The sequence below is a fragment of the Falco biarmicus genome, chromosome 4 (assembly GCF_023638135.1).
Source record: "Falco biarmicus isolate bFalBia1 chromosome 4, bFalBia1.pri, whole genome shotgun sequence".
NCBI lineage: Eukaryota > Metazoa > Chordata > Aves > Falconiformes > Falconidae > Falco > Falco biarmicus.
In genome coordinates this window covers 30,847,482-30,873,440 of record NC_079291.1, presented here as the reverse complement: position 1 = coordinate 30,873,440, position 25,959 = coordinate 30,847,482, and the positions used below count along the sequence as shown (strand labels likewise).

The 25,959-nt window shown below is 37.2% G+C and overlaps 1 protein-coding gene across 1 annotated transcript in view; it reads right to left on the bottom strand.

Annotated features, from left to right (window-relative positions):
* The window catches only part of MEOX2 (mesenchyme homeobox 2), a 55,696-nt gene that overhangs the window by 14,201 nt on the left and 15,536 nt on the right, over positions 1-25,959 (bottom strand). The window contains exon 2 of the mRNA XM_056338162.1: positions 1,430-1,602. Coding sequence (XP_056194137.1) covers positions 1,430-1,602 — 173 coding nt within the window. The remainder of the gene's footprint in view (positions 1-1,429; positions 1,603-25,959) is intronic.

Sequence of the window (25,959 nt, the reverse complement as noted above, 5' to 3'; positions counted from 1 at the left end):
AAAATTATTTATCATTTTTCAGTTGCACGACGACTCTGCCTTTGTTACTGAGACAATAATTAATTCCTCCTCCCCTTAGCTGTCAAAATCAGGTGTGGAAGTTAATCTAATTGTGTCAGTGGAAATGAAAAAGGCAAAATTTTATCAAATGTTTGACACAAAACAGTGCATATTAAAATACAAGTAACAAATTTAAGTAACTGAAAAATGACCCCAGTGGAACCTGGCATCTTTTTTAAGTCTAATGAGAAATTACTGGCTGATTCTTAACAAGCTAGAAAGGACAACCATTCTCTAGAAGCATTCAAAGAAAAAAAAAAAAACCTGTTTCATTTGCTTGTGTGAGTAAGTGTGTGATCATATGTATAGAAAAGGCTGGATTTTCACTGAGATGCCTACTTATAGCAGGTGTAAATGAAACTCAAGAAAATTGCAAAACTTCTCCTGTCCAGAATCGACAAATCATGGTGCTGTTTTGATACCTTCCCTTGAATATATCATCATCTTACTGATTGTATCTAAAGCAATCCCTCAATCTAATATTGACTCCTGGAGAAAGGATGACTTTATCAGTGGTCAAAAAGCTTTTAATTTTAATGATAAAACTGTGGGTAGTATTTCATGTGATTTGGTGTACTTGAGTCCAGTATTCTCAACGTCTTTACTAAAACACATTTTTAAAATGTGTATGTTGATGTAATTGTTATTTAAAATGTGACTTTACTACCTATTTGGTGTGTTGGAATGAGATCCTGAAACACTTCAGTACATGCTTAACATGAATATTTCCATTAGAAATCAACGTGACAACATGCATGATGAAACTTGAGCATGTGCAGAAGTGTTTCCCGGACCAGGATTTGGTGAGCAGGAAACCAATAACAGTGATAAGAAATTCCATCATCTCCTCTGCTTTCACAGCGCAGGGTAAGATAAAGTGGTTAAAAATGCCTGTATTCCAGTTTTGCTGGTGTTCCCATTCATGCTGCCATCTGGAAACAGGATGTTCAGAAACTCTGGTCAAATGGCAACTGCATATATTTAATAGACTAAAACAAGATGCTCATATTTTTTGCATGCAGGCAAATCAACTGCTTGTGCATGCAGGCTTTGGGACCTACCACTTCTTCAGCCACATCAGTGTAGACAGATTAGAAAAGACATGCACCAGTTTACCAGATATATTACTTGTGCTTTTATCTTCCATCTCTGCCTACTAGATGAAATTAATCTGCATCTGGTACATTATAAAAATAAAAATTACTTGCATAGCAGGGAGATAATAAATGTATATAATTTTGCTATAAACATTCAATTTGATATATCAACGTATCTATACGTAACATAAATAAGAGCTCCACTGTGAGGAGCTACTAACCACTGGTAAATATTGGGCAAGCATTCAAAGTCCATTATTTTGCATCAGTACCTGTCTTTCAGTGAGGTCAAGGTTTACTGCTATCTCATATCGCCTCAGCCTGGTCAAATAGTTATGATGAGCAAATTCTGCTTCTAGCTCTCTGATTTGCTCCTTGGTGAAAGCTGTCCTTTCCTTCCTGGGTTTACTGTTGACCTCTGACTTGTAGTTTCCTTCTTGGGAATCTGAAAGAAAGAAGAAAAAAAAAAAAAGAAAAATAGGAAAAAATTAAAGTAATGACAAGTGTACACCTAAATAGGAAACAAGGCCAATGATAACAACATGTTTAAGTTAACATTCTTCAAACTTTCTTCAAACAAGCACACCCTTGCTTTCATACCTGTAGATTCTTCACTGTAAATCAGGAAAGCAGCAGTAATTCTGACAGACGTGAGCTGCTGCTGCTATTCATGCAAGTCAAACTTCAGCTTAATACCTTGCAGTGTTTCATTTCCTAACAGTTCTCTGTAGAATTTCTGCAAAGCTTCAACTCCTTCCCACTTCTGGGAACTCTCAGTGCATCCAACCAGTACAGGATGTGTATCATCTGATTAGTGTCTTAATGAGTAATACTTCGAGAATCTCACTCTCCTACCATTTTACTAATACCTTAAGCCAAAACTCTATTTTAAATAATACACTTTAAGGTTCAGTCCAGTTACACTTTCAGGGAAAGGCAACAGAAAAATCATAGGAAATTCAATAGATGTCAAAAAAAAAAAAAAAAATAGCAAGCATGTCCTATGTGATAATGGGATCTCCTCCTTCTCATGCCATGGTGCAGGTAGGGAGGTTGTGTCACAGCTAGTGTCAGTGTAGGAAATTTGCTACCACTACAGCTCATTAACTAAGAAACACTCTGGCCGCAATCAGAGATTTGCTGAAAGTTTCAATACTATCCTCCTGATTCCTTTTACTCTCAGAAACAGGTACATTTGGTCCTGAGCCAAACTACTGAACTTAGTGATAGTCATTCTGTTGCTGTCAGTGAATTTTGTTTAAATAAACGAAAAGAGATGAAAGTGGAGGGGAAAAAAAAACCAGACCAAACCACAACAAAACAAAAAAACAACCAAAAAAACCCCATAGGAAACAGAGGAAGAGAGAATGGAAAGAAAAGAAGAAAAAGAAAAAGAGACCAGACATTTATAAGTTTGGGTATGATACAACACCTATAAATCCAAAATTAGCAGAAGATCAGTAGGAGTATCATTAGTCAAATTCTGGCCTCATGAACCATCCTAAAAATGTCACAGATTAATTCACACTTCAGTTGCTGATTTAAATAGAAACCTGCATCAACATCCAACTGAACAGGCCCACAAGAAATTACTCCCTGGGACTTTGTGTCAGATGAATCATCGACACGCCGCCTGAGACTCTCCAACTGGCCAGTGACTCTGGTTTCAAAACTACAGTCAACTACATTTTACAAAGGTATAAAAATGTTTTCACTTTTTGTCAGTCACTATGCTGCTTGGAAGGGAATATTTTTATTTTTTTTTATTTTATGAGAACTGGTGATGCTTGACACAGTGCTACATTTAAAATGTTTTAAAGCTAATGGCTTCAAATCACTAAACCTCTTACCTTTTGCTGACATGACACACAGAACTTTGCTTCAAATATACAGTGTACTGCTGGTTTTATGGCCGAGGGTATCTGCCAAAGTTGTTGAGTGGGTTTAGGAGCCGTTCAGTCATGACTGGAATAGGGAATTTCTAGGACAGCACACGATTAGATGGCATACCCATTGATTACAGTGTGCGGTCAATACCCACTATCCAAATTCAACACAGAAAACTTGACAGGTCAAAACCAACTTAAACCTGGAAGTTCACATTTCTTCCTTTGTACTAGTTGGCAAACTAGTCACTATAACTTCTTTCTGCCTTTTTCCATTTCAGGAACATGCATATTGCTTTTCTTCCTTGAAATTTCCTTGTCTGCCACCTCATTATAAACTTCAGATATTACGTAGGTGACCTGAACTTACTTCAACCCTTGTATCAGCATTCCAATGAACTGCTGAAGAGAGATACCCAAATCATTTTTCTTAGCATTCAGACTTACCATTCTTACACCACCAGACATGTGTTTCATATGTGTCTGAAAGCAGGTGGATGTGCATACTGCTTATCTGTAGTATGGCACAGAAATGTAGTTCGTGCAAGTCACTGGTGAAGAACTCTTAACTGTCTTGGTAAATCTGTGCCTGTGTGAGGCCGTGAGCCAAGAAGTCTTACCATGTCAGTACTTGCTGCAAGAAAGATCCATGGCTCACTAGTTTCCAGACCAAAGGTTGTGAGCTTCAATAAAACCAATGCACCTACAGATGACACCATATTGAAAATTAAATACTAGAAATGAAGATATAAGCCTTGAAATGCAAAAGAAAGTGGGGTCAGGGTTGTGAAACCTTGGTAGCTACTGCTATCACAAATGGCCAAAAGGAAAAACTTCAAGAGTACCCATCCAAATGTCTCTCAGAAGGGTACTGATCTCTGTACGTGACTGAGATTTATAATGCAAGCAATTTTTTTCTGCAAGCAGATAGTTCCATGAGGAAAACAGAATTCCTGTACAGCCAGTAAAACCATGAGGAACCAAGTAATCTTTCAGGTTAATACTCATGGTTCTGAGTTCCCAATTTACAAATGTGGTTAGCATCTAAATTCCATGCTACTGGGGTACTGATGTAAGGAAAGGGAAATGTAACTGCATGAGTCGCATTTGTCCTTCATCTTTGCCAGGACAGAGGATTCAGCACTGCTAGCAATGTTAGCCCACACAGATCCTGTGCAAATATGAGCATGCTTGGACGACTGGTTATTTAGACACTTCTGCCATTGCTGGATACTGCTTTTAAGCCAATGCTGGATTGTAAGTGCCTGGCAGCCACAGTTTTGTCAGCAGTATGATTTCACCAGCAGACAGACACAAGTGGAAAAGTTTCAGGTTTTTATTTATTTATTGTGAATGTCACTGAATGCATTTGTAATAGTCAAAATACTCTGAAAAAAACCACATGATATGTTCAAATATTGCTGAAAGCAGAAGTTGGAGAGGCACACAGAAACCTGAGACAGGTACACAGAAAGCTGACTCCCTCTCAGTACTGAGGTTCACACAACTGAACGACCAGAATCCTATAAAATCCCAGCAAAGATCTGACCAGCAAGACAATGGTATTTTGCTTAATGCATTTGAGATATTGGACATACACCTAAAAAGATACTTAGATGGATGCCAGTTAGATGAACAACAGTTATGAACTCTTGGTGTCATCTGACTTTCCCTGCTGCAGTGTTGCTCTGGTTCATGTACAGATTGCCTTTTATTCCCTATCGACATCGTACTACTTGGAATACTAATTTTAGAAATTTGGGGTGTTTTAATTTTCAAAGCAGTAAATCTAGGTTTTCTGATTTTTTTCTTTTTAACAGTCTCTATAGAGCCAGGATTGGGAGCTCCCATCTCCTTCTGACCTTCAGGTCTCTGTTCATATCACCAGACTAGCTTCTCTTTGGTGGAAAATGGGTGGGAGACTTGGAAGAGATTCTTGGCAGAACTCATGTCAACCTACATCTGTTTTGCAGCTGTTGCAGCTAAGAGAAGAAAAAAGTCCCAACAACCTTAGTTTTCTTCTACTGGCTACATCTTATGCCAAATGGTAGGTGTAGAGGGAAAGAACAAAGCCTAAGGGGATCTAAGTTACACTCCTTGCCTCTCAAAAGGCACACATAAAATACATACAGGTGGTACAAACCACTTGATGAAAAATACAGCAATCTATATTGTCTGTCTTCCGCCTTCTCCCAGATAAATTCTGGCACACTCTCAGAAGATGTAGCCTACATGCAGGTATTAGTACTTTATCAGTCTCTCTTTGGCAGACCTTTGTTCTTTGGATGTCAAATAATATAGGCAGTTAACCACTGCTTTGATGGATGCAGGTCATAGCTCTTTCTCAGAACTCTTTTTATCAGTTTTCAAAAACTCCAGGCAGCATCTTTAATATCTCCTGTTAGACAAAAACGCTTGTTGGTAACCGATGTAGAAGGTACCATTTGGAAAGACATTCAAAGCTATAAATGACTGTTCTACTTATCTTTGGGGGCTTAGATTTTTCCTGAGTTTAATAATAGCTCGATTTATTTTTACAAAAAATATCATTACTAATTGCACTATTCCCCACCTTCAGAAGTTAATTCTACTTTATTCTAAGGAAAGGATTGCTGTTAATCACAGCATCTGTATTGTCCTGCCAGAGTTCCTATTTCCTGCTGTCTACATCGAGAGATGAAGCATATTAAGCAAACACAGGATCCAAGTCCTACGCGTAGAATATGAAAAGTGGTCATTTTGGTATTTTTGCTTTCGATGCATGCCGAGGAAATACAGGACTGGTCACAGAATAGGGAAAAGAGACTGGTCAGAATATCTGTAATAAAAAGATCTGTTGCTAACTGGGTAGGGTCAGAATCACAGGCAAAATGTGAAAGAAGCACCTGCTATTTTTTCTTGAATTAGTTCAACAGCTGGCATACCTTCATTTCTCAGACAGAAATGAACTTTCAGTTAATACCTGCAATGTAAAATCCCAGACAAAATTTTCAAAAATAAGTCAGATTACTAGTGTTCTATTGGCAGTTGCAGATGGTTTTCAGATCCTGACTGAGAGTGAGTAGTGGCAATAACCACTAATGACTTGTGACAAAAATGCCATTGGAATTTCACCCCTAGAGCTGTTATTCAATGTCCAGGTTTTCAACTTTCACTCACACCTTCCAAAACTATTTCCAAATCTATTTCATTATAAATTTGTAGTGAAGTTGGATAAATAAAATCTTCTTAATTGCATAACTTCCTATAAATGATGCTCAAGCATTTGCCTACTACATACTTATTTACTTTAAAATGAAGCAAACTATACAAAGTAATCAATGCAAAAAGCTTGTTACTTCTAAGTAGTTTAATGTTTTGTGAAAGAGTATTTCTTTCAAACTTAATTCCTCTACATTTCTTTAAATGACTAACATGTAAACAAAATCTTCTAAACATCAACAGGACACAACAAGGATACATGATTTAATGCAAAGTGCTTTTCTTTTCTTCCCCACCCTCCCACCCCCACCCCCCACCCCCCAAGATATTAGCAATATGAACTTAGGGAAAAGTACTATGAAGAAAATAAGCAACTTTGTAGTATTGCAGTTGCAAAGGGATATTATGGAGAGGACTACTCTTTTTAATGGTTAGAAGTACATAGTAGTATAAGCTGAATTGCCTAATCTATTTGTTTCTGATGCTTTATAGTTAATTATATTTTCTGATAAAATGGAATAGTTACTGAGACACAAGCAAGGAGCTGGCATAAAGGTCTCCATCTGATTCCTATTGTTTTGCCAGCAACTACATGTGAGTGCAAGATTTACCCAGAAATAGTCACTTTCAAATATTTTTTATGTTTAATAGAGAATACTGAGAAGATTTCCCATGATGTTTTTTTCTAAATTTTCAATTCACACTTTCTCAGAATTAAGATGTAAACTTACTCTGTGTCCAAAACATGTCCAAATTTAAATCCTTACTCCCTACTACTGAGTATAACCTTTATACAAAACAAAAACAGTTAAATTGACATAGCTATGCTTACTTTGATGCACCTATTTTTATTTGAACTAGATGAAAATATGCAACAAAATGCTGCAGACTTAAATCTATTTTTGTTTCATTTTTTCCCTTCTCTTTACAGTCATTTAAATAATATTCTTAGCAGATTTTGCTCAGTTAAAAGTAGAGTTCCAAATCACTGAACATTTTCAGAGTGCCTCTTTTGAGAATGTCATGAAAGGTATTTCTGGAGCTGCAATTCACTAAATATATGTAGAGAAACCTTCCTAAAAACTGCAACAAACAGCATCATCATTTCCATAATTCACAACTCTGCATGTGCAAATGGGCAAAGCTGCACAGTAGCACAAGTATGATGTCAAAATTACATGAATCCTTTTCTTCATTCTAATGAAAGCAAACTTTTGTTTGCTTATTGAGTTAATGCTTTCTAACCCAGTCTGTGACAATTAAAAATTTAAAAAGTTCAAACAGCCTCACATCCACTCCCAAAAACCCCAAGAACTGGCACAGCAGAAGCTGTGGGTATTCTGAAACACACTATATACCATCCTAAACCATTACCTACTAGTTGTAGTTGCCAACATTTTGTTATTACTGCCTCCTGAAAGTACAAGTCTACAAATTATACTGCAGTATCGGAAAGACTGATTCATAACACTGTGACAGCTATTGATGCAGGTTCTTGAAGATACCTATGCTGGAAAAGATGTGTTTCTGCCAGGTCATCTGATTGATCTAACTATATAACGTGGTCATGTAATTTCTTCTTCAAACCACCAAATATGAAAGACAACATATGAATTGTCTCATATGAATAATTACACTAGTTAGTGGATCTTCATGTGGAAGACACTGCTCTCAGTCCCAAATGTTTGTATAATTACAGCATATGTTAGAAAGGAGACACAGGATTTCCCTTAAAGAAACTTCACAGGCTGCATTTTAATAGGACTTTATCCAGTGGGACTTCCAATTCCCATTTGGACTTCTGGAGATACATCTCTTAAATGCAATATTGAATAATATCTACATTTGCCTATTTACTGAACCATTTTCATAATTTGTTTTCTCATAGAAGAGTTTCACTAAATGAAGGTGAAGAGCTGCCAGCACCATCTGCCCACAGATTACCAGTGAGTCCTCCTGAGTAAAAGTTAACGTACGAAATTAAACCAAAAAATTTTCCATGCAGAAGCCTCTTAGAACAAAGACGTCCAAGTGGAGAAAACAGGAGCTGAGATAGGAGTTTATATAATCTTTCTTTTCTTGAGTCTCACCTCCTAGACATCTCCCACAGAGACTCTCTCCTACGCAAAGGAAGCAGAGTAAAAGTGAAGAGCGATCAAAGCCACCCCAAACACTGTGCGTGCCTCAGTCATCATCAGCGGTCTGGTGAAAGCCCTTCCCTGGGCAGCAGCTGTATCGGAACTCCAAAGAGGCATTAAAATACTCCTTTGGGCCCTACTTTATATTAAAATACTTAGGAAAATAGGTTTTTTTCTGCAAAGATAGTACATGAAAGTTCTCAAGCACTGCAAACTGTAAGGAAGTGGTTGCTTAGGAAGAGAAGAGAGCATATGACACACAGAACATACATAATCACCTCTCAGCAAGTCTTATCTCCCTTAAATGATGGGTTGTAGTTTTTATTTTATTTTTGTGAAGCAGGGAGAACTTTGTCCTGCCAAAAATACTAGAGCAGCCAGCACAGGCAGTGTTCTGGGACTCAGGTTTAACAAAAGGCCATATTTAATTTGTGTCTGAAAATAAAAAACAACCTGAAATACTTTAGTGATAAAGAATGCACTCTGGCTGTTTTAATTCTTTTGGCCAGTGTGTTTTTTGCGGAGGTGCTTTCTCACAAGTATAGGTAGCTCTGCCTCTCTGTCATAGTTAAAATATAGTTGAGGTTGCTCCACTTTGTATGACATAAAATACTAAATATTTAGCTAAAGATATTGCCAGCAAAAACAGAGATGAGGCTAAGGAATGGAAAAATATGTCATAGTGACTTGCTGCTAAGAAATATATACAGAAATTATACCCGTATATATCCTGCCTGTGCTATCTAGAATTTAAATATCATGAAAGTAGTTACATTATTTTTTCTCTGTACAGCCAGACTGCCACTGTTAATAATAAGAATCAAAAGTACAGTGGTACTTTGTATGCACAAAGTACATATGTCAAGCAATACATTTTACAAACCCTGCTTCTATATTAACTTCTTTATATAACTGGTCATTAGTGTTATGTGCTTTCAAATTTACATTCAAAGTCTCTTGCATTTAAAGCAGAAATACATTCCACTGCAAGACTAGCAATGTTTGCTTCCCAACTGGCATTCAACTCTTGCTAATAATTCTGTTGCTTAGAAAGTTCAGACTTTGTGGATATTATTCATCAAATTTGTGAGTAAAACACTTTTAATGAGGTGTTAAAGACTGGGTTATTCCACATAAAGATCTCGATTATTTAAACTTCAGGTATCACTACAATAAATCTTCATCATGAATTTCCAAATAACTTTAATAACCAATTATTGTGTTTCATCCATATACAAATATACTTTAATTTTTTTACACAGTCACTTTAGTCACCTTATCAAAGTCTGCGCAAATCAAGGTGTAATTTCCAGATTTCACCAAGTGTGTAGCCTTATGCTCTTTCTTCCTTAGCTGATGTGCTATACATAGTCAGTGCCATTGCCCTCACTCCTCACACACAAAAGATTACATTAAAAAGAAGTAAAAACCAGCATCTATCATTCTTGTAGACCTTGTTAACAGACTACATCATTGTGCCACAGTATGTAGCTTCACTAGAGCAAATGGCCTAGAAAAGAGTGCCATTTGGGCCAGTTTCTTCCCCAAATTACAGGGGGGCAAGCTGGGGCAATTTCATGAATTTCAGGGGAATCAATTTTCAGTTCCAAGGGTGTCAGAGCCGATTTTGATACCATTTTAATTTCCAGCTTACTTTGTGTATGTTCATGAGAAGTCTTGAGTTGATTAAAGAAAAGTATTTTCTTAGGCTCCTACATATACATTTTCTCAAAATATACATGCAGAACTTACAGTGAAAATCTTGCTGACTTCTAAGTTTGCTTTTTAAAAAAAATTTATTGCAACTGCGTGAGCTCCTGTCCAAACAAAAAATACAAATAGTTTGCACATAAGCCAAAGACTCCAGGATTTTAGTTTTCCATACTAAGCAATAAAAGTTGAAACACTTACAGAAGTTTAATGCAGTTGGGGTTTCTTTAGAGGTCGATATTTACATCTTTCCAAAGCAGGTCTTCAGCATACAGTTACACAAAGGAAAATATAAATGGGTACCAACAATTCTACTTAATTCTTTCTAAGAATTATTTTGCTGCTACAGGAAACAGGAAGCCATTTCACAGGGGTATTTTTCAGTGTAATTCTTCCACGTGTGTTACACTAGCTAATTTTTTTTCCATTCATCATGGAACAGATTTATTTGGAACTCCTTAATGATGTAGTGAAAATTTTATATATGTTGAACATGTGACAGAAAAAAACAGTGTCTGGAGCAAATCTAACATCCAGTATTTCTGCTTAATCCTATGTTAGCATGCCCTTTCTCCCCCCCCCCCCCCCCCCCCCTTTTTTTTTTCCCAATCAGTCTGCCTCAAATGTTTTTACTCTTTCTAAAACCTGTCTTTTTGAAACACTCATAACTGGTCTCCGCAGTGTAGGTAGCACCTTGCAGAATTGCAGGATCACAAATCAACTTCCATTTCACAGTCTTGATGAGTGTCGTGGTCCTCACAAGCAATTTCATGTGGTCATTCCCTGCCTTGGTGGCTGCCCCTGTTGGACATGGCTTAGCTAGTGTGGCATTACAGCTTTCAGCATGAGGCACAAATGCAATCCGTCTGGGTCTTTAAGAAGTATCATAGATTTCTGTGGAAATGCATATGCCTGCATGTGTTTTAGTGACATGTTTTGTAAATCTTACTATCCCTCAGAAAGCATTAAAATGAAGCCAACAGGCCCAGCTGTGCTCATAACATACCTTAGTAGACATCCAGACTTTTTTTAAGAACAGAGAAACACACACACACGCACGCTCTCCTACCAAATAGGGTTGCTGTTCTGGGTGTATTCTACTATTTCATTCACAGTTTACTTTACAACATTGTGCTGAAGTATAACAGTAACTATAAAAATGAAAAAACAGTGGAAAGTACTTTCCCACATGCAATTAAATGGAATTACCTGTCTTTCAGGGGAAACCAAAATAAAAAGGGTTATAAAATAAATTTTTTCAGATGTTTAAACTATTTATACCATTGGCTTTCAGACCGACCGTGAAAGTTTCATTTTTCACTTAAAACTATTACTATCTGTTAATACTAGATAGAAACCTCCTAATGACTACTTTAGAAGTCCTGACTATCAGCAGGTTTTGACTTACAAGTTCTCCTACTTAGTGGCATGCCACATATTCCTTTCTTTGTGTTTTCGCAAATGATTACTGTAAATGGCAGAATCCATTAAAAACACCCAAAGGATTTGTCATGTTTGAAGCTAACACCATTTCCTTTTTTGAACTATAATACAATAGTTAAGGGATGGAAAAATGCTCACATAATTAAACAGAAAACCCAAAATAGTTCTCTAAATAGTATATGGGGTAAAGGAAATAAATCTGTAAAAGAAATAAAATCTAAGTAACAGTGCAGGTTTAAGTTTTCTGCTAAATCTATTGTACTATTAATTTTACAGTCTAGGAGAGCTTTTTGATGAATAATTTTTCTTGATTGCTAACTTGTACAGTTAAAGTTTGTGACTCATAATGGAAAGCTTTGGCAGGGTGCAATAAAAAAAAAAAACTTAAACTTTGATGTGAGCAGAAAGCTACAACATAATTGTTTGGAGTACTTCCTATTATTTTAAGATTACAGTGCAAGAAAATACTACGTATCTAGGAGAGGTCACTTAACTATGGGTTCGAGTATAGTTTTTGAGAGAGCAAACCTTTATGCCATACCTGTACTGTCCCCTTTTATATGTATGATATATATAGAGATTATATTTATACTTTAACTATATATACAATAACTAAGAGGTCTAAGCTTCCTTTAAATGTCTAAAATGGAACTGCTACTTCCAAAGTAGTTGATTGTCCTCACATAGTTCTAATTTTTAATTTGGAAAGAGAAAGTATAGTATCAAGGACCTGATTTTGCAAACATGCCAGTGTGCACATATAGTTCAGGTCTCAAGTGAGCCCTCTGAGAACATATGTATTTAAGAAAAAATGGAAAAAAATAAACCCCCAAGAATTCCCAATAATTAAACCACAACTCCACAGTATGCTAGTCAAATGAAAAGGTCATTTTGTCTCCAGCTTCATTTCCAACTCCTTTTCAGTAACGGAAAGTCTTTCTGGGATCACTAAATGAATACAAAAGTAGAAACTTCTATTTTCCCAAATAAGAGAGTCTATTTGGCACACATGTTAAATAATGTGGCCTGACTCTTCCATCATTCACCTCACACAACTTGCTGTGTATAAGCTGGAGAAGAAAGGCCTTCCTGGTAAAGTAATGTGCTAGTGAAATAGTCTTGACAGTGCACGTCAAAGCACAGTATATCCTATATATGTTTTATACTCCCAGACAGTATTTGTTTTATGGTTTTAAAAAAAGCTCATTTTAAATACCTACCTCTACTAGAATAAGAAAATTAAGAAACATTCATTACAACTGAAGATAAAAGTGGGATTGGTATAACATTTTTCTCCATCCTAAAAACGCCGAAAACAAACACAAAGGTTATTTAGTTGTTCTGTAAAACAACGCACATCAGTCCCTACATTCTCTACTGTGATCGGTTGTCAGCCCAATAATGGTTGGCAGGCTGGAGGTAAAACATCATCCTCCCTTTTGACTCTGAAAATGTAGAACTCCATCTTTCTAGGAAATTAAAATTGCCCATTTATTTCTTTGCTCTTCTTCCCATCCATATAATCTAGGGTTGGATGCTCTGCAGTAAAAGTAGATGCAATACTTGAGATTATCAGATCACAGAAATAGAGGAGAAAAGAGCAATGAAATTATTACCATACCTACTGGAGGATGTAGGAGTGTACTCTAAAAAACAGAAACTTGAAGAAACAATTAAATCCCAGCATATATACCAGTAACCAGCAATTCCAGGGCTGGACTTCATGCAGCAACAATGAACACTGCATTTGCCGGTGCTAATGGGGTGAGGAGGCGGAGGTAGAAAACCCCCCCACCCCCCCATCCCCCACCCTCGAACCTCAAAAAATACCACCTGAACTCTGGTCTGGCAGTTCTGAAAAAGAGTATGTAGCGGCTCTGAAACGGCACAAATTCAAGAATTATATTAAGAAGTGGAATAAAGGTCTGCAGCTTTCCAAAAAAATGAGTTATAGCAGTTAGACATGAGCTTGATCTCTGGGGCATTACTCTTTTCAATATAAAACTTTATTCCATCTAATTTTAAACCACTCAGTCACTGAGTTTCTGCGCAATTAAATAAGATGATTGGACATAATACTATTTTTATCAAGGGTATCTTATTTTAAAATTGCACAGCTTTGAAAAACCCTAATGCCAAGAAAGGAGCTTTTCCAGTCTTTTTTACTCGTTGATAGCCACCCTGAAAAGGAGCCTCTCGCATCCCTGCTCAGGATCTTGAGGCAGAGGGGATGTGTATGAACAAGGGACCGTTTGCTCAGTACAGCCATCCCCGCGTCATAGTTTCTACTGATAGAAAACAAAACCCGAACCACCCAATCTCAACCATCTGTTTTATGGCAAAGAGGGAGATGTAAAGTACTGGATAACTTCATTGCCTCTCTTACCCACCCCTCTGCTGAGAGCGTCTCAGCAACACAGCACTTTTAGGATTCATCTGCTTGCTGCCTAGTTATTTAAAACGTCCAACTAGCATGACTTGCATCATCTCCCTTCCTTTCTGCGGTCCCCAGTGACTCTGGGCAGTAGAACAGATGTCACTAAGGCTTAGATTTACTGTAGATGCTGGACTGAGCATGCTTCAGTACAGCACAGCCCTGCAAAAATGGTACTTATTGAATAACTGTGCTGGGTTTTTTTACATTGTTGCAATGTTTTCCAGGGGATTTATAGGCCTCTGGGGCACTGGAAACATGGAGCAATAGCTTCTTCCACAGATGTAAACATGGGTTTGAGTAAATAGTTAATTTATGCTGGTGTTAGAGCATTTGGCAGATGTTCCTAGTCATAAACAAGCTTTCTCCATCTTTCAAAACAAAAACAAAAACTGGATATTGACTTTCTCTATCATCCAAAACCCCAGCTTGCTTCTTAAGCAAAATTGAACCCAGTTAATTTCACATATCTGAGACAAAAATTCAAAAGGAAAGGACATTAAAATATTGGTCTGTTAGGGTTATGACTATACTGCACTCGTACAGACAATAAAAGAGCATAACATGCAGATATATCTGATGTTTTTATGCAAGACTGCCTTGTTTCCATTAAACAGCAAAAAGACAGCTACTGGTTAACTGAAGAAACTGATGGAAAATCCTCATTACTATATAAACAGTGCTTTAGGCATATAAAGTGTTTAGTTTATGCATCCGTGCATTTAGCTGAACCCTAAGTTTTTTTCTAAACACAATTTTGTGCCTTCCTACTCCATATATTTTCACTTTCTTTTTGAAAGCAGGAAATCTGTGTCTTCTCATGCCTCAAAATGTAAACCAAAAAAAATTAATGATTTTTGTATCATGTGTTTTACCTGACCCACCAGACAATGCCAGTACATTGCTCCTAGAGTTGTAGTTTGCCTTTAAAGTCTGTCTTTTCTTCTGCTGTTTTCTTTTAACCTGATTTCTAAGGGACACTTTGGTCTACCATCACCGTAACAGATCTCATTGGTTACAATATCAACTTATTTTATTTGGGGATTTAGACCTCTTGCTTATTTGGTGTTCTGTAATTCAGCTGCTTATCCGGACGTAAAGCTGAAGAAACAAATCTCATAGTTGTGTAATTACAACAGAATGTTCTCATTTTACTGCCATTAGCTTTTAAGTCATTTAATCAATAAAAATGTATACATAAACCATTTTTTTCCAATGATGGCTCACTGAAATAATTCCTGGCTCCACAAATTTCACCTCTTTCAAGTTGATCTAGTCCCAATTAAAAAATCTCAGTATCAACCCCTTTCTCTCCCCATTCACCTTCATGACAGCCCTTCAGAAAGCCTTTGATGCAATAAAAGTTGCCTTGCAGTAACTGCCATGCAAGTTAATCTTCAGTTTTGTGGACAAAATGAGAAAATGTTGCTAAGACAAGGCTGAGAACATAAAAAAATCACCAGTCATTCCTTCATGGATTGCATCAACAGTGACCAGGTAAGAAGTTCAAATTACCCATCCTTCAACGTATTAATGAGGATTAATTCACCCATACATTAACATGCAAGTCAAACAGGATTGTTTGCGTGGATGGTGGTGTGTTTGTAAATAGGACCTCCCTCAAAAAGCTAGTGAATAGATCCACACTTGCTTTTATGTATCTTAATATATCAAACATGCCTTTTAATCACTTAAGAACTAATTCTGCTTCATTTCTATTTGATTTGTTTTAACTTGCACTGAGAGATCATAGGAATCCATTGCTACTACTTGAAATTATTCATCATTAATTCTCAGAGAAGGGAACTTATGAGGACACTAATACATGACCCTACTAAGCCTTAAAGGGAAATCAATAAACAAATACAATTTTATAATACTACTTCAGAAAGACTACAAATCAATCAAAGACTGATGAATACCTACCTCAGCTAGGAAGGCTAGTCCCCTGGCTAAGAAGACATTTGTATAGTTCAAAAACTGCAGAAAGAGCCCAGAAGCTCCTCTTTTTTTTGAGCGAAGACATGTATGCACAGATGAGACAGAGAAATCTCCAGATATATTATTCTTTATCCAGATATATTAGTGTAGCTGTGCTGCTTAAAGGGCCTCTTCATTATACTGGACGCTGCATACTAACAAATCTAAGTCCATGCTCCCAGGAGCTGGCAATGCATTTATCATGTGCTACACCTCACTTCTTCATGGTGGTAACAAACAAGTCAAAATGTTCATCACTGAATCCCAGCTATTATCATCAGAGCAGGTTTTAAGGAAAAACTGAGGGAAAACATTACAATTGTGACATCCTGCAGCTCAGTCTCCCAATTCATCTAACTGAAAACAACATTTCCTATCTTGAACAAGACTTTGATCCTTTTTTGAGTAAGGTGTGGCAGTAACTGGGCAAATTTGTGAATTTACACATTGTTTTGCATATAAATAGTATCACAAACCCCTCACATTTTAAATAATAGACCTGGGGGAAAAGAAGGGCAAGGAAGAATGAGATTATGTAAGATCTAGTCAAAAGTGTGCAGACAGGGCGTAGGATGATGTTCAGGTCACATCCCACTGAGGTACAACTGCAGAGGCAACAGCAACACGGTCTGTTTCTGTGAATCAAAATGGTCTTCTTAAGTGGTCCAATTCTGAAATTCCTTACAATATATTTATGACCAAAAAAAAAAGTATAATTTATATCAAAGGTTGCAGGAAATTAAAGAATCATAGGAAAAGGTCAAAAAATGCAGTGTCCTTAGACTTGTGTTCAGAAAAGGGTAAGGAAAAGAAACGTATTGGGGTCTAAACCATGAATGAAAGGACAAAAGCAACATGAAAATGTATATATGGTTCTCAGTAAACCTTTGTACACTTTTGTGAGAAGGTGTGCAACCTTTTGTGAGAGCTGTGTCAACAGATACTCAGGTCCACTGAGCTACACAGTAATTCAGCTGCTTTAACATCTGAAAGCACCATTTTTTTGTGGGTATAAATCAACATATCTTCTACATGACAAACTGGTAATACGCAATGTCCTTATACATAGAAACATGACCTAAAACTCCAGAAATATATTTATGAAGCAGGAATACAAGCCACAATCACCCAAAAATGGTTTCAGGGTGGAAATAATTTCTGAAATTATAGAAACATCATTGCAAATGCATGATGACGATTTATCAATAAAAGAGCTATGAAAATCAGACATTTACTTTTAGGCAACTCATATGTCAAGTTGCCTAGGGGTAAAATCACTTACCAGTATTTAGACTTTTATGTTCCTAAGCATAATTAGAAAACAGCCATTTTGAAATTCCCTTTGCACACAAGAGACGTTTAGGGGAGCCAAAATAATTTTTAAAACTTGGTAAAAGAACAAACATAGTGTATGAAAGTCATTAGCTCAAATCCAGTTCTGAAAACCTGTTTACAAATCAGAATCCCGTGGAGCACTCATACGGGATAAGAACAATAAGTTGTTTCACAACTCTCAGAAATGTGTGTGTGAGAAGAAAGAAGTGATATAAAGTGCTCAGAAAAGTACACTGCCTTTTGTACCCTTTTTTTTTTTTTTTTTTTTTAAGAAAATGACCTTCAATGACCCATAATGCTGTTCTGGATTAGTCATTTCTCTACATGTTCTGCTGCTATTGATCATCAGATTTATCTATCCCGGTTTTAACTGTTTATTACACAGAGACTTTCTTCTCAGATTCAGAACATTGTGAATCATTACGAATACAATGTACTGGAATATCTATACCATTCCTTTCTCAAAGCATGCAATATTTCTACAAAAGTGGTTAAGAACCAGAAAGGCAATAATGCTGAGAGGCTAAAAATGATGTTCAGCTCCTCATTTACTCTAAATCAATATTAAGAAAAATGTAGGAGATGGCAACATTATATCCGGTACAAATCATCACTTGGACAAGGCATAGCTGACTCTAGACAGGACCAAAGTACTTGTCTGAAATGCTTCCTTCTCTCTGAATGCCTTCCGCCTCACCCCCCTCCTCCTGATGTTAAGACGTGCAGGCAGATGCTCTTGTCACTGCCTAGCCCCTGCGTGGGGGATTGCTTGGACTGATTCACACCATGCTTAACTCTCACTCCAGATGATGAAGATTATGCCCTGTCCGACCCGAAACAAAGCAGGCACCAATAAGCAGACCTTGCTAACTGATGTAATGCATATGCAGGTATTAAGTCACGCATCCTTAAAAAAAAAAAAAAAGCTCAAGTTGATTAGATAAACACACAAGCAGTTTGTTGAGCATGAAGATTCACATGACATACCACTTTCTTCTGCTGCTCACTGCACTGGCTCCCCCTTGAAGTAAAGAGACCACCTCAAGGTCTCTCTCTAGCTATTTAAAGCCCTCCACAGAAATGGCCTGAGCAACCTGGCAGCTTTTTCTCTCCAAGATATGACTTTTCCAGGACAACCGTGTCCCACTGAAACAGTTAAAAAAACTTAAGAGTGCAAGAGGCTTACAAACAGGGAGCCTGGTCTTTTTTCCCCACAAGTATGAATCTCCATTGCCATGAGAAAAGTGTGGCTCCAGAATTCATGGCTTACAGGAGCAGATGAAAAGCTGGTTTAACTCTGGTTTAATACGTTATGCGCATGCATACACACAACATAAACAAAAGCTGTGTAGTACACACAGGAAGAAGTTAATTCTGTTCTGCCACATTAATACACAGAATTCATGACATCTTTGGGTTCTCGTAAAGTAGCTTAAAACTGTTTATTATTTCAATTCATCACGTACTAGAAACACTCTACTAGCATAAATAAAAACAGTGAACCAGCCTTGAAAAATTTGCTGTAGCTTTTTCTGGGAAAAAAGCCTGAAATTTTTTGATGCTTACCTGAGGCTTGCACAATCATTCCACACTTAGGTTTATGTGACTGCATTAATTCTTAGAAAACAATTGTCTTTCTGACTGAATTTATACTGTCTGCATGCCACTTTTTTCCTATCATTATTTTGTTGGAAGACAAAGTAAACAGGAAACTCCCAAGCATTTAACTGTTACAAAGCTAGCTATCAAACCAAACACAGAAGTTTCAAAGTTTTGATTTTCAGGATTATTTAAAATGGCTTGAAGTTTCCATTTTAGCACTACCTTATCCTACTATATTTTGATCTGGAAAAAATCTGCTTCTTCACTGCATTCTTTACAATTTCAGAGATATTAAATGAATCAACAGGGAAAGTCACCCTTTATTTGCTGAGTAAAATGTAAAAACATCCTTACAGTTGTCATGTAACTAAAATTCCTTGAAGTTCTTGTAATGTAGAGCTAAGTGTTTAGTAGCCCTCAAATTTTCCTTCTTCCTGTAACAAGGTGCTTTAGTAGTTACATAAATAAATCATCTAAGGATATAAACCAAGAACGCTTATGCAATTTTCATTCACACATACTTTAAGGTGTGCTTATTTAATCTTATGGGGGGTTTTGCCCCTCTTTTTTTTTGTTTTTTAATAGATCAGCTTGAAAGTGGAAAAAAACAGGATTTCCATCTATGCAGAAGGCTACATGCTACCTGACTGATACAAAGATACAGGTGCGCAGATACTTCTTCATGTGAAAAACCGTCAACATTTATTGTTAATGATGGGCCATAATTCTCTGGGAAACAAACAAACAAACAAAAAAAGATGATAACTGGAAGTGAGAAAAATTAAAAAGAAAAGAAAAAGGTATGACCAGGCTTTGTACTTTCTAGTTCCTATTTCCTATATTCCCACCAGCTAGAATTGGATTATAGTATTTTCAGCAAGTTCAACTTATATAACCTTTCTTGTTCTCTCTGATTCTTCCCACCATTTCATTATTTGTTCCAAATGATCACAGATTACATCAGGACCTAAACAGTTATGTAGTTTCAACAAACACGCCTTTTCAGCACTTGAAGCTACCAAAATCACATTTGAAAAATCATCTCTAAACACTTTTTCAGAGTGTGTATGGATTCTTTTCAGGACATTTTGGCAACTGTAATTTGGAAACTAATCCCATTTTTATAAACAAGTAGCGTGTTTTGTAGGAATTGAACTGTCATACGTATGGCAGACAGATACATGCCTTTCTTTTCCATGCTTTTGTTCTGTTATTGACAAAAGCACCACTTACGTGGGATTAATCGCGAGCCAGAAAATATATATTGTCAACTGGAGCCCCAAGTTATTTCCAGAAGTTTTCCAAATTAGATCTAACATTTGGCACCACGGCAAGTGCCATACTCCTTTTGGTTTAGTTTTACACCATTTTACTATGGGTCTGTTTTCACATCTCCCCATCACTAGTGCAAGCAATTATAAGTCCAGAGAATAAGAAAGAAAGGAAGAAGGGCAGCCCCATCCCACCCTCACACGAGGTCGTGTGATGGGGTAAGCTCCTGGCTCAGGACAGGGTGTGGTGAAGCACATTCCCTGGCTCCACACAGCACTGTCTTTCTCTCCAGTTCCCTTCAACCTTCCATTATCTTTCCGCCAAGGAAGACAGAGACACTTCAGCACTGTGCTGGGATCATGCAAATACCCAGCTCATGGCAGGAAAGGGACAGATACAGGAATGTCCCCTTAAGTCACTTCTGGTATAAACATGTAAATTTATTTAAAGTCCATATTCACTTATAAAACTCAGTATATACACAAAGCAACAGAAGACAATCTGAATACATGGTTTAGAAAAAGAGTTTGGACAGGATACAGTTGAAGCCTGTGTTTATACTTGCAGTAATTATAACAATAGTTTCTACCTTATCGTGAGTTCAAAATGTGAAGTATTGAATTTGCTAAAAATAAAAAATAGAGTGGAATGTCAGTATGAGTCTGAAAATAAGTCAGTTTAAAGGATTTGGATAAGAACAAATTAAATATTTTATTTATAGGACCAAAGACAAAAATAATTACTGGCTGTGGATTCAAATCCAAGATAGAACTTTTACTGAAACTGTAATAACACTGTTTTCCAACAAGTAAAAAATGTCATTGGAAATACTGATGTTAAAATTCTTAACAAGCATGAAATGATTTTGAAACAAGCATAAAAAACTGGAATGGATAAAGAAATACGAACTTTTTTTCACCACTATAAACTATGTAAAGGTGAACCATTTAAAAATTCTCATTAACTTTTGCTGGGCCGGGAGTCTATCCCTAATGAAGACTCACTTGATTTTCCTGAAAGAAGTCATCTTTCTTCTGTTACTGATTCTCCCTGACCTAAGTTCAGCTTCCATTAGCAGTTTCTTGTACCTTTCATATTCACAGACATTTGTACAGGTGAAAAGTCAGGTTTTATTAGGAAGAAAGCTTAAAGCTACTTTGCTGAAAATAACTGCAAATTTTAACAGGAACATTTTCCTTCACTTTTATGAAGAAGTGAACTACACAACTTAACTTAAAAATGAGTTACAGAACCTGAACCCAAGATCTTTTCCCCTTCACAACAGCTACACACGCCTGTCAGAAGCTTCATTTCCACAACCTATTTCAGCAGTGGAAGCAGTACAGCAGAGAACAACCAGAATGAATTAAGGACTTTACTAGCTTTTCAAGACTAATTTTTCACATTGAAAAGAGGTAAAGGATGAAAGGTAAGCCACAGATTGTTGGGAAACTGAGACTACAGTGAAATAAATCCCAGCTCAAGAGTAAAGAAAAAGCAGATGCAAACTTACACGTGAAAACACTGGGCGCTAAAGGCAGCCAAGGCAGAGCGAGGTGCCCTGCGGAGTGCAACACCAAGTGCAGCGAGCAGAGGACCTCTAGCTCAAAAAGGGAGCCAGAGAAGTGTGGAGGTCAGAAATATGGCATCAGGCAAACAACAGCGGACACAACGGACACCACAGACCTAGAAGAGCTTCCTGGACTCTTTCAAATTTCCTCTGTCCCTGTGAAACTGGCTTTCTTTAAGTAGTTTCCAAGGGCCTGCAATTCATTTCTTGGCTAGGCAAGCTCACTTTCACTGCGCACAGTGATCTGAGGTTTGTTTGAATTCCTGCTGTGTGGAAATCTACTGTACTTTCTAGCAGGTGTGAGAACACTGAGGCTCCTTCAGTTGCAGCTCATTTCCACTTACTAACTACTTTATCTCCGTGGATGAAGCAGAAGTGAGTTTTGTGTTTCCTGGCAGTCTGCTGCTTCAAAGAACCTAATAGTGATTTGTTTATTTCAGAGGAAATGGAGACCAGTCAGTGATGACAGATTTATTGGTTAAATGGACATCACAAAAAAATGTTCATGCAGTACAGGCTGGCTCTAACCACACTATGAGAACTCAGAGTAAAGGGTGATATGCATTCCAGAAATCCAGTCCTATTTAATCCACTCCACTTTAATCTGTACATTTATATAGCACCCTTCACACAATTTCCGAGAGCTCTGTAGAGAAATGTAATAACCACTGTACTGAAAAATATCCAGGTATATCGACAGCCTACATTTAGACTGGAAAACACAGCAGAAGGAGCCAGACTGTTGCGTATCTCCTGGCAATGAGTCAGTCAGGGACAGGCAAGAAACAACTGGGTGTCCAATCTCTTCCAATTACATCTCAGGACAGAAGAGAATTTCTTAGTTCTGGAGAGACAATTCACAATATGGCAATTCACGACAGCTCCCGGTGGAGGACAATTTTACATCAGAGCAATAAAACATGAAAATCGATATGAAACTTGGGTGAGACCCAATATAAATTGTGCAATATGGCTGATCAAACTCAGTCCAACCAGAGGAAAAGGCACAGGGTTTTCAGAAGTTGGTAGGTTTGCAACATGTGAAGGTTTACTCAGAGAACTGTGTGGTCTCAGTGTGAAAAATAAATAAATAAAAACATTCTAGAGCAAGACACTATCAAATTTATGTTGCTACCGTCTTCAAATGCTAACTGGATGTGATAACTGCATCTATCAAAGAAGGTAAAAGAGATTTATGGATAACATATAGCAACCTGTGTTGAAAATTGCAGCTAACCTGACAACTGCCCATTTTCTGTAAGGGTGAGGAACATTGATCAAGGCAAGCACTGAGATCGAGCCAGTCAGCAGGGCATTCCATTTGATCTGGATTCAATTTCAGAAAAATGTCTGGCTGAGGTCGTGCATCAGCCAAATAAACACACCATTTGGAAAGAAGCTGGAATATTTGAGGCAGAGAAATATATCTGTACATCACCTCTATACATATGGTTGGCTAAAGCACATCTGCCAATAATTGGCTCAAAAAAATCATCAAAATGATAAAAAAGCCTCCATTTAAGACGATAAAATAAAAAGTGTTATTTATTCTTTGGTGCCACATACCTGCCCAAAAATACGTTGATGGGTAATTCACCCAGCATTTAGTAACTAGAATCATCACTGCATTTTGAAGTTTGGTGTGACATCCTGAATGGTTTAGCTCTGTTTATACATAAGGAACTGTAAGCTAGTTTTGCCCATTTTACAGGCCTAAGATCTGAAGTATGGAATAACTACAGCACTGTGTAAAGATTATTGAAATTACTCTGAAGGAAATGAAAGTAGTGGGCCTACACAGGGACTCCTATAGGGAGTACAGTCAGGGTGTTTTGCCCAAAATAGTATACTTGCTTCCCAGCAGGGGCAGTTTGCCTGGCAAAACCATGATGCTGACCCATATATGCTAACTTCCAGCCCCAGAGACTGTTTGGGTGGCTCTGGGCAATGTTCTAGCAGACAGAAGTCTATGGCAGAGCTGGAAACTCAACTTTTTTCTCCTGGATTTCTGTCCCATGTCTTATTTCAAAGCCACCCATCTTCTCTACTTTTGGGATGCAGGGTGTCATGGTGGCTTATCTATTAAAATTTGGTCTTAAAGTCTTTTAAGCCTACTAATAGTCCCCTCCTTTTAGCAATTTTATCTAAATTTTAAGAACTCGTCACCCAAGAATGAAGTCCAAAGGTGCTTTTGAATCAAATGCAACATTTTATACAGCCCACAGCACAACAGAAGTTGAAATGGTATTTTTACTGTGTTTGTATTTGTGTGTGAGAGTGTATGTGGTGTGTATACAGAACTTAGGTAAAATCAAGAGCTAATCTTTCCTATCCTTCTTTTAACTATAAGAAGACACACTAGATGCCTTGTTTGATCTTGATTTAACCCAATCCTGCAATTACTTATATTATGATGATCTGTATATTAGCAAGTTTAAAGTACAAGCACAATGATTTGCAAGTGTCCTATTCACTAGCCTCATTCAAGACATTTTCTAGGACTGGGAGCTTACTTTAGGAGAAAGTGCACAGCCCTGGTTTCTTTAAAATATTTTACATTTTACATGATTTCCAGCCTAAAGCAAACAAAATTATATGAATATACTGCATTTTAAGAGTCCGTACACTGGTTGAACTCCTTGAAAATGTATTACCGAAGCATTAGATGCAGAGAAGTCCCCAGTAAAAAAGCAACATGAGGGACGTATTTGTAAAACTCAGGACACGCTGAAGGGGCTGCAGCCCTGCAATATTAACAATAGATCTCTTAACTATAAGCAAATGCTTGAAGGATATAGATGAGGGACAATTCTGGAATAAAATGTTTACAGTTAAAGTTCTACAGCCAGGAAGAGATAGGCTAAAGCCTAAAAGCTGCCTCAACACAAAAGGATCGGCTTTCAAGAAAGCTGCACACCCAACTGTTACCATTTAGGCACCTAAATGAAGAACAATGGGGGCTGCTGGGTTCTGAGCTCTTTCAAGCATCTGGTCCAAATTCTTTCCTTCCATATGAATCAAAACAAATGTTTAGGCTACCAACTTTCCATTGCCCTTTCAGTTTAATGCCAGCTTTTCTAGCTTTTAAATTCCTTAGTATAATAAGATGAATAAAACACTAACTTAGCAAACTGCCCAGTTAGGGACTATTTGCAATATTTTCTTTTTTATTACTAGCAGACATGAAGTTTGTATAAAGTCATTGTAAAAATATATCTTTCAAAACAGTATCTTTTGGAACAAGATTTTTTGGTTTAATACATTTTAAAAAATATGAATCCATCTTACTTGGCCATCAAAAAGTGATCACAGATGAACTTACAGATTTGAAGACAGAGCAGACTGAAAATCAGCATAAAACAAAACACAGTAGCAGAAACAGTCAGAAAATTACCAAGTAAATTATATAAGAAAACAGAAGGGAGATCACATCATGATGTGGAAGTAGAACATATGCCGATGCGTGCTGTACCACACCATGCTAAGGGAAGCTTTAAGGCTACGTAATTCCTGCTGCTCAGGACAATGATGTCCATCCTACAGTGGTGCAAAACCTGATACAGGAGCTGCAATGCTCTGCAAGACTCCAGGATACATCATTGCGCCTGGACTCTGATACATCCTAAGATGGTTGAAAGCTGTGCTAAGTAGTCATAAGTCTTTGTATTTAAATGTTAGAGGGTATCTACTGAGACAGACAGGCAAATATAACTAGGTGGTAGTGCCCCTGGGAGAGTAAAGGTCCATTCCCAGTCCTCTTCCCACTATGGGAAAACCCATTCTGCAGAAATGTGCCAATTCAAACATTTTAATAAAGTCTCTACTTAAGAACACAGAAATTTTGCAGGCTTATCACAATGAATACTGAAACATTCAACACTTTCAAGAAGGTTCATGGATAAGTAGACACCACTGGACAAAAGTAAAAAAATAACTGGATATCTCATTTTAGTTTTACAACACACATAGCAGCAAAGGAAAAAGCAACTAGTAAAAACATAAAACCACGGATGGAAATCTGTGGGTTTTTCTGACTTGAATGAAAGAAAGCTGCTTCAAGAAGCACATAAACAGAGTTAGCAGGAAACATCTTTACTAATTTACATGAGCTAATTTAATAAAATATGGGAGACAGAAAGAAACATACAGTCCATTTTCAGCTTTTCCTATACCTAACGACCTTTCTTCTCATTAGTTTTTCTTTTCCAAACTCTGTTCAGGTTTATGTTTC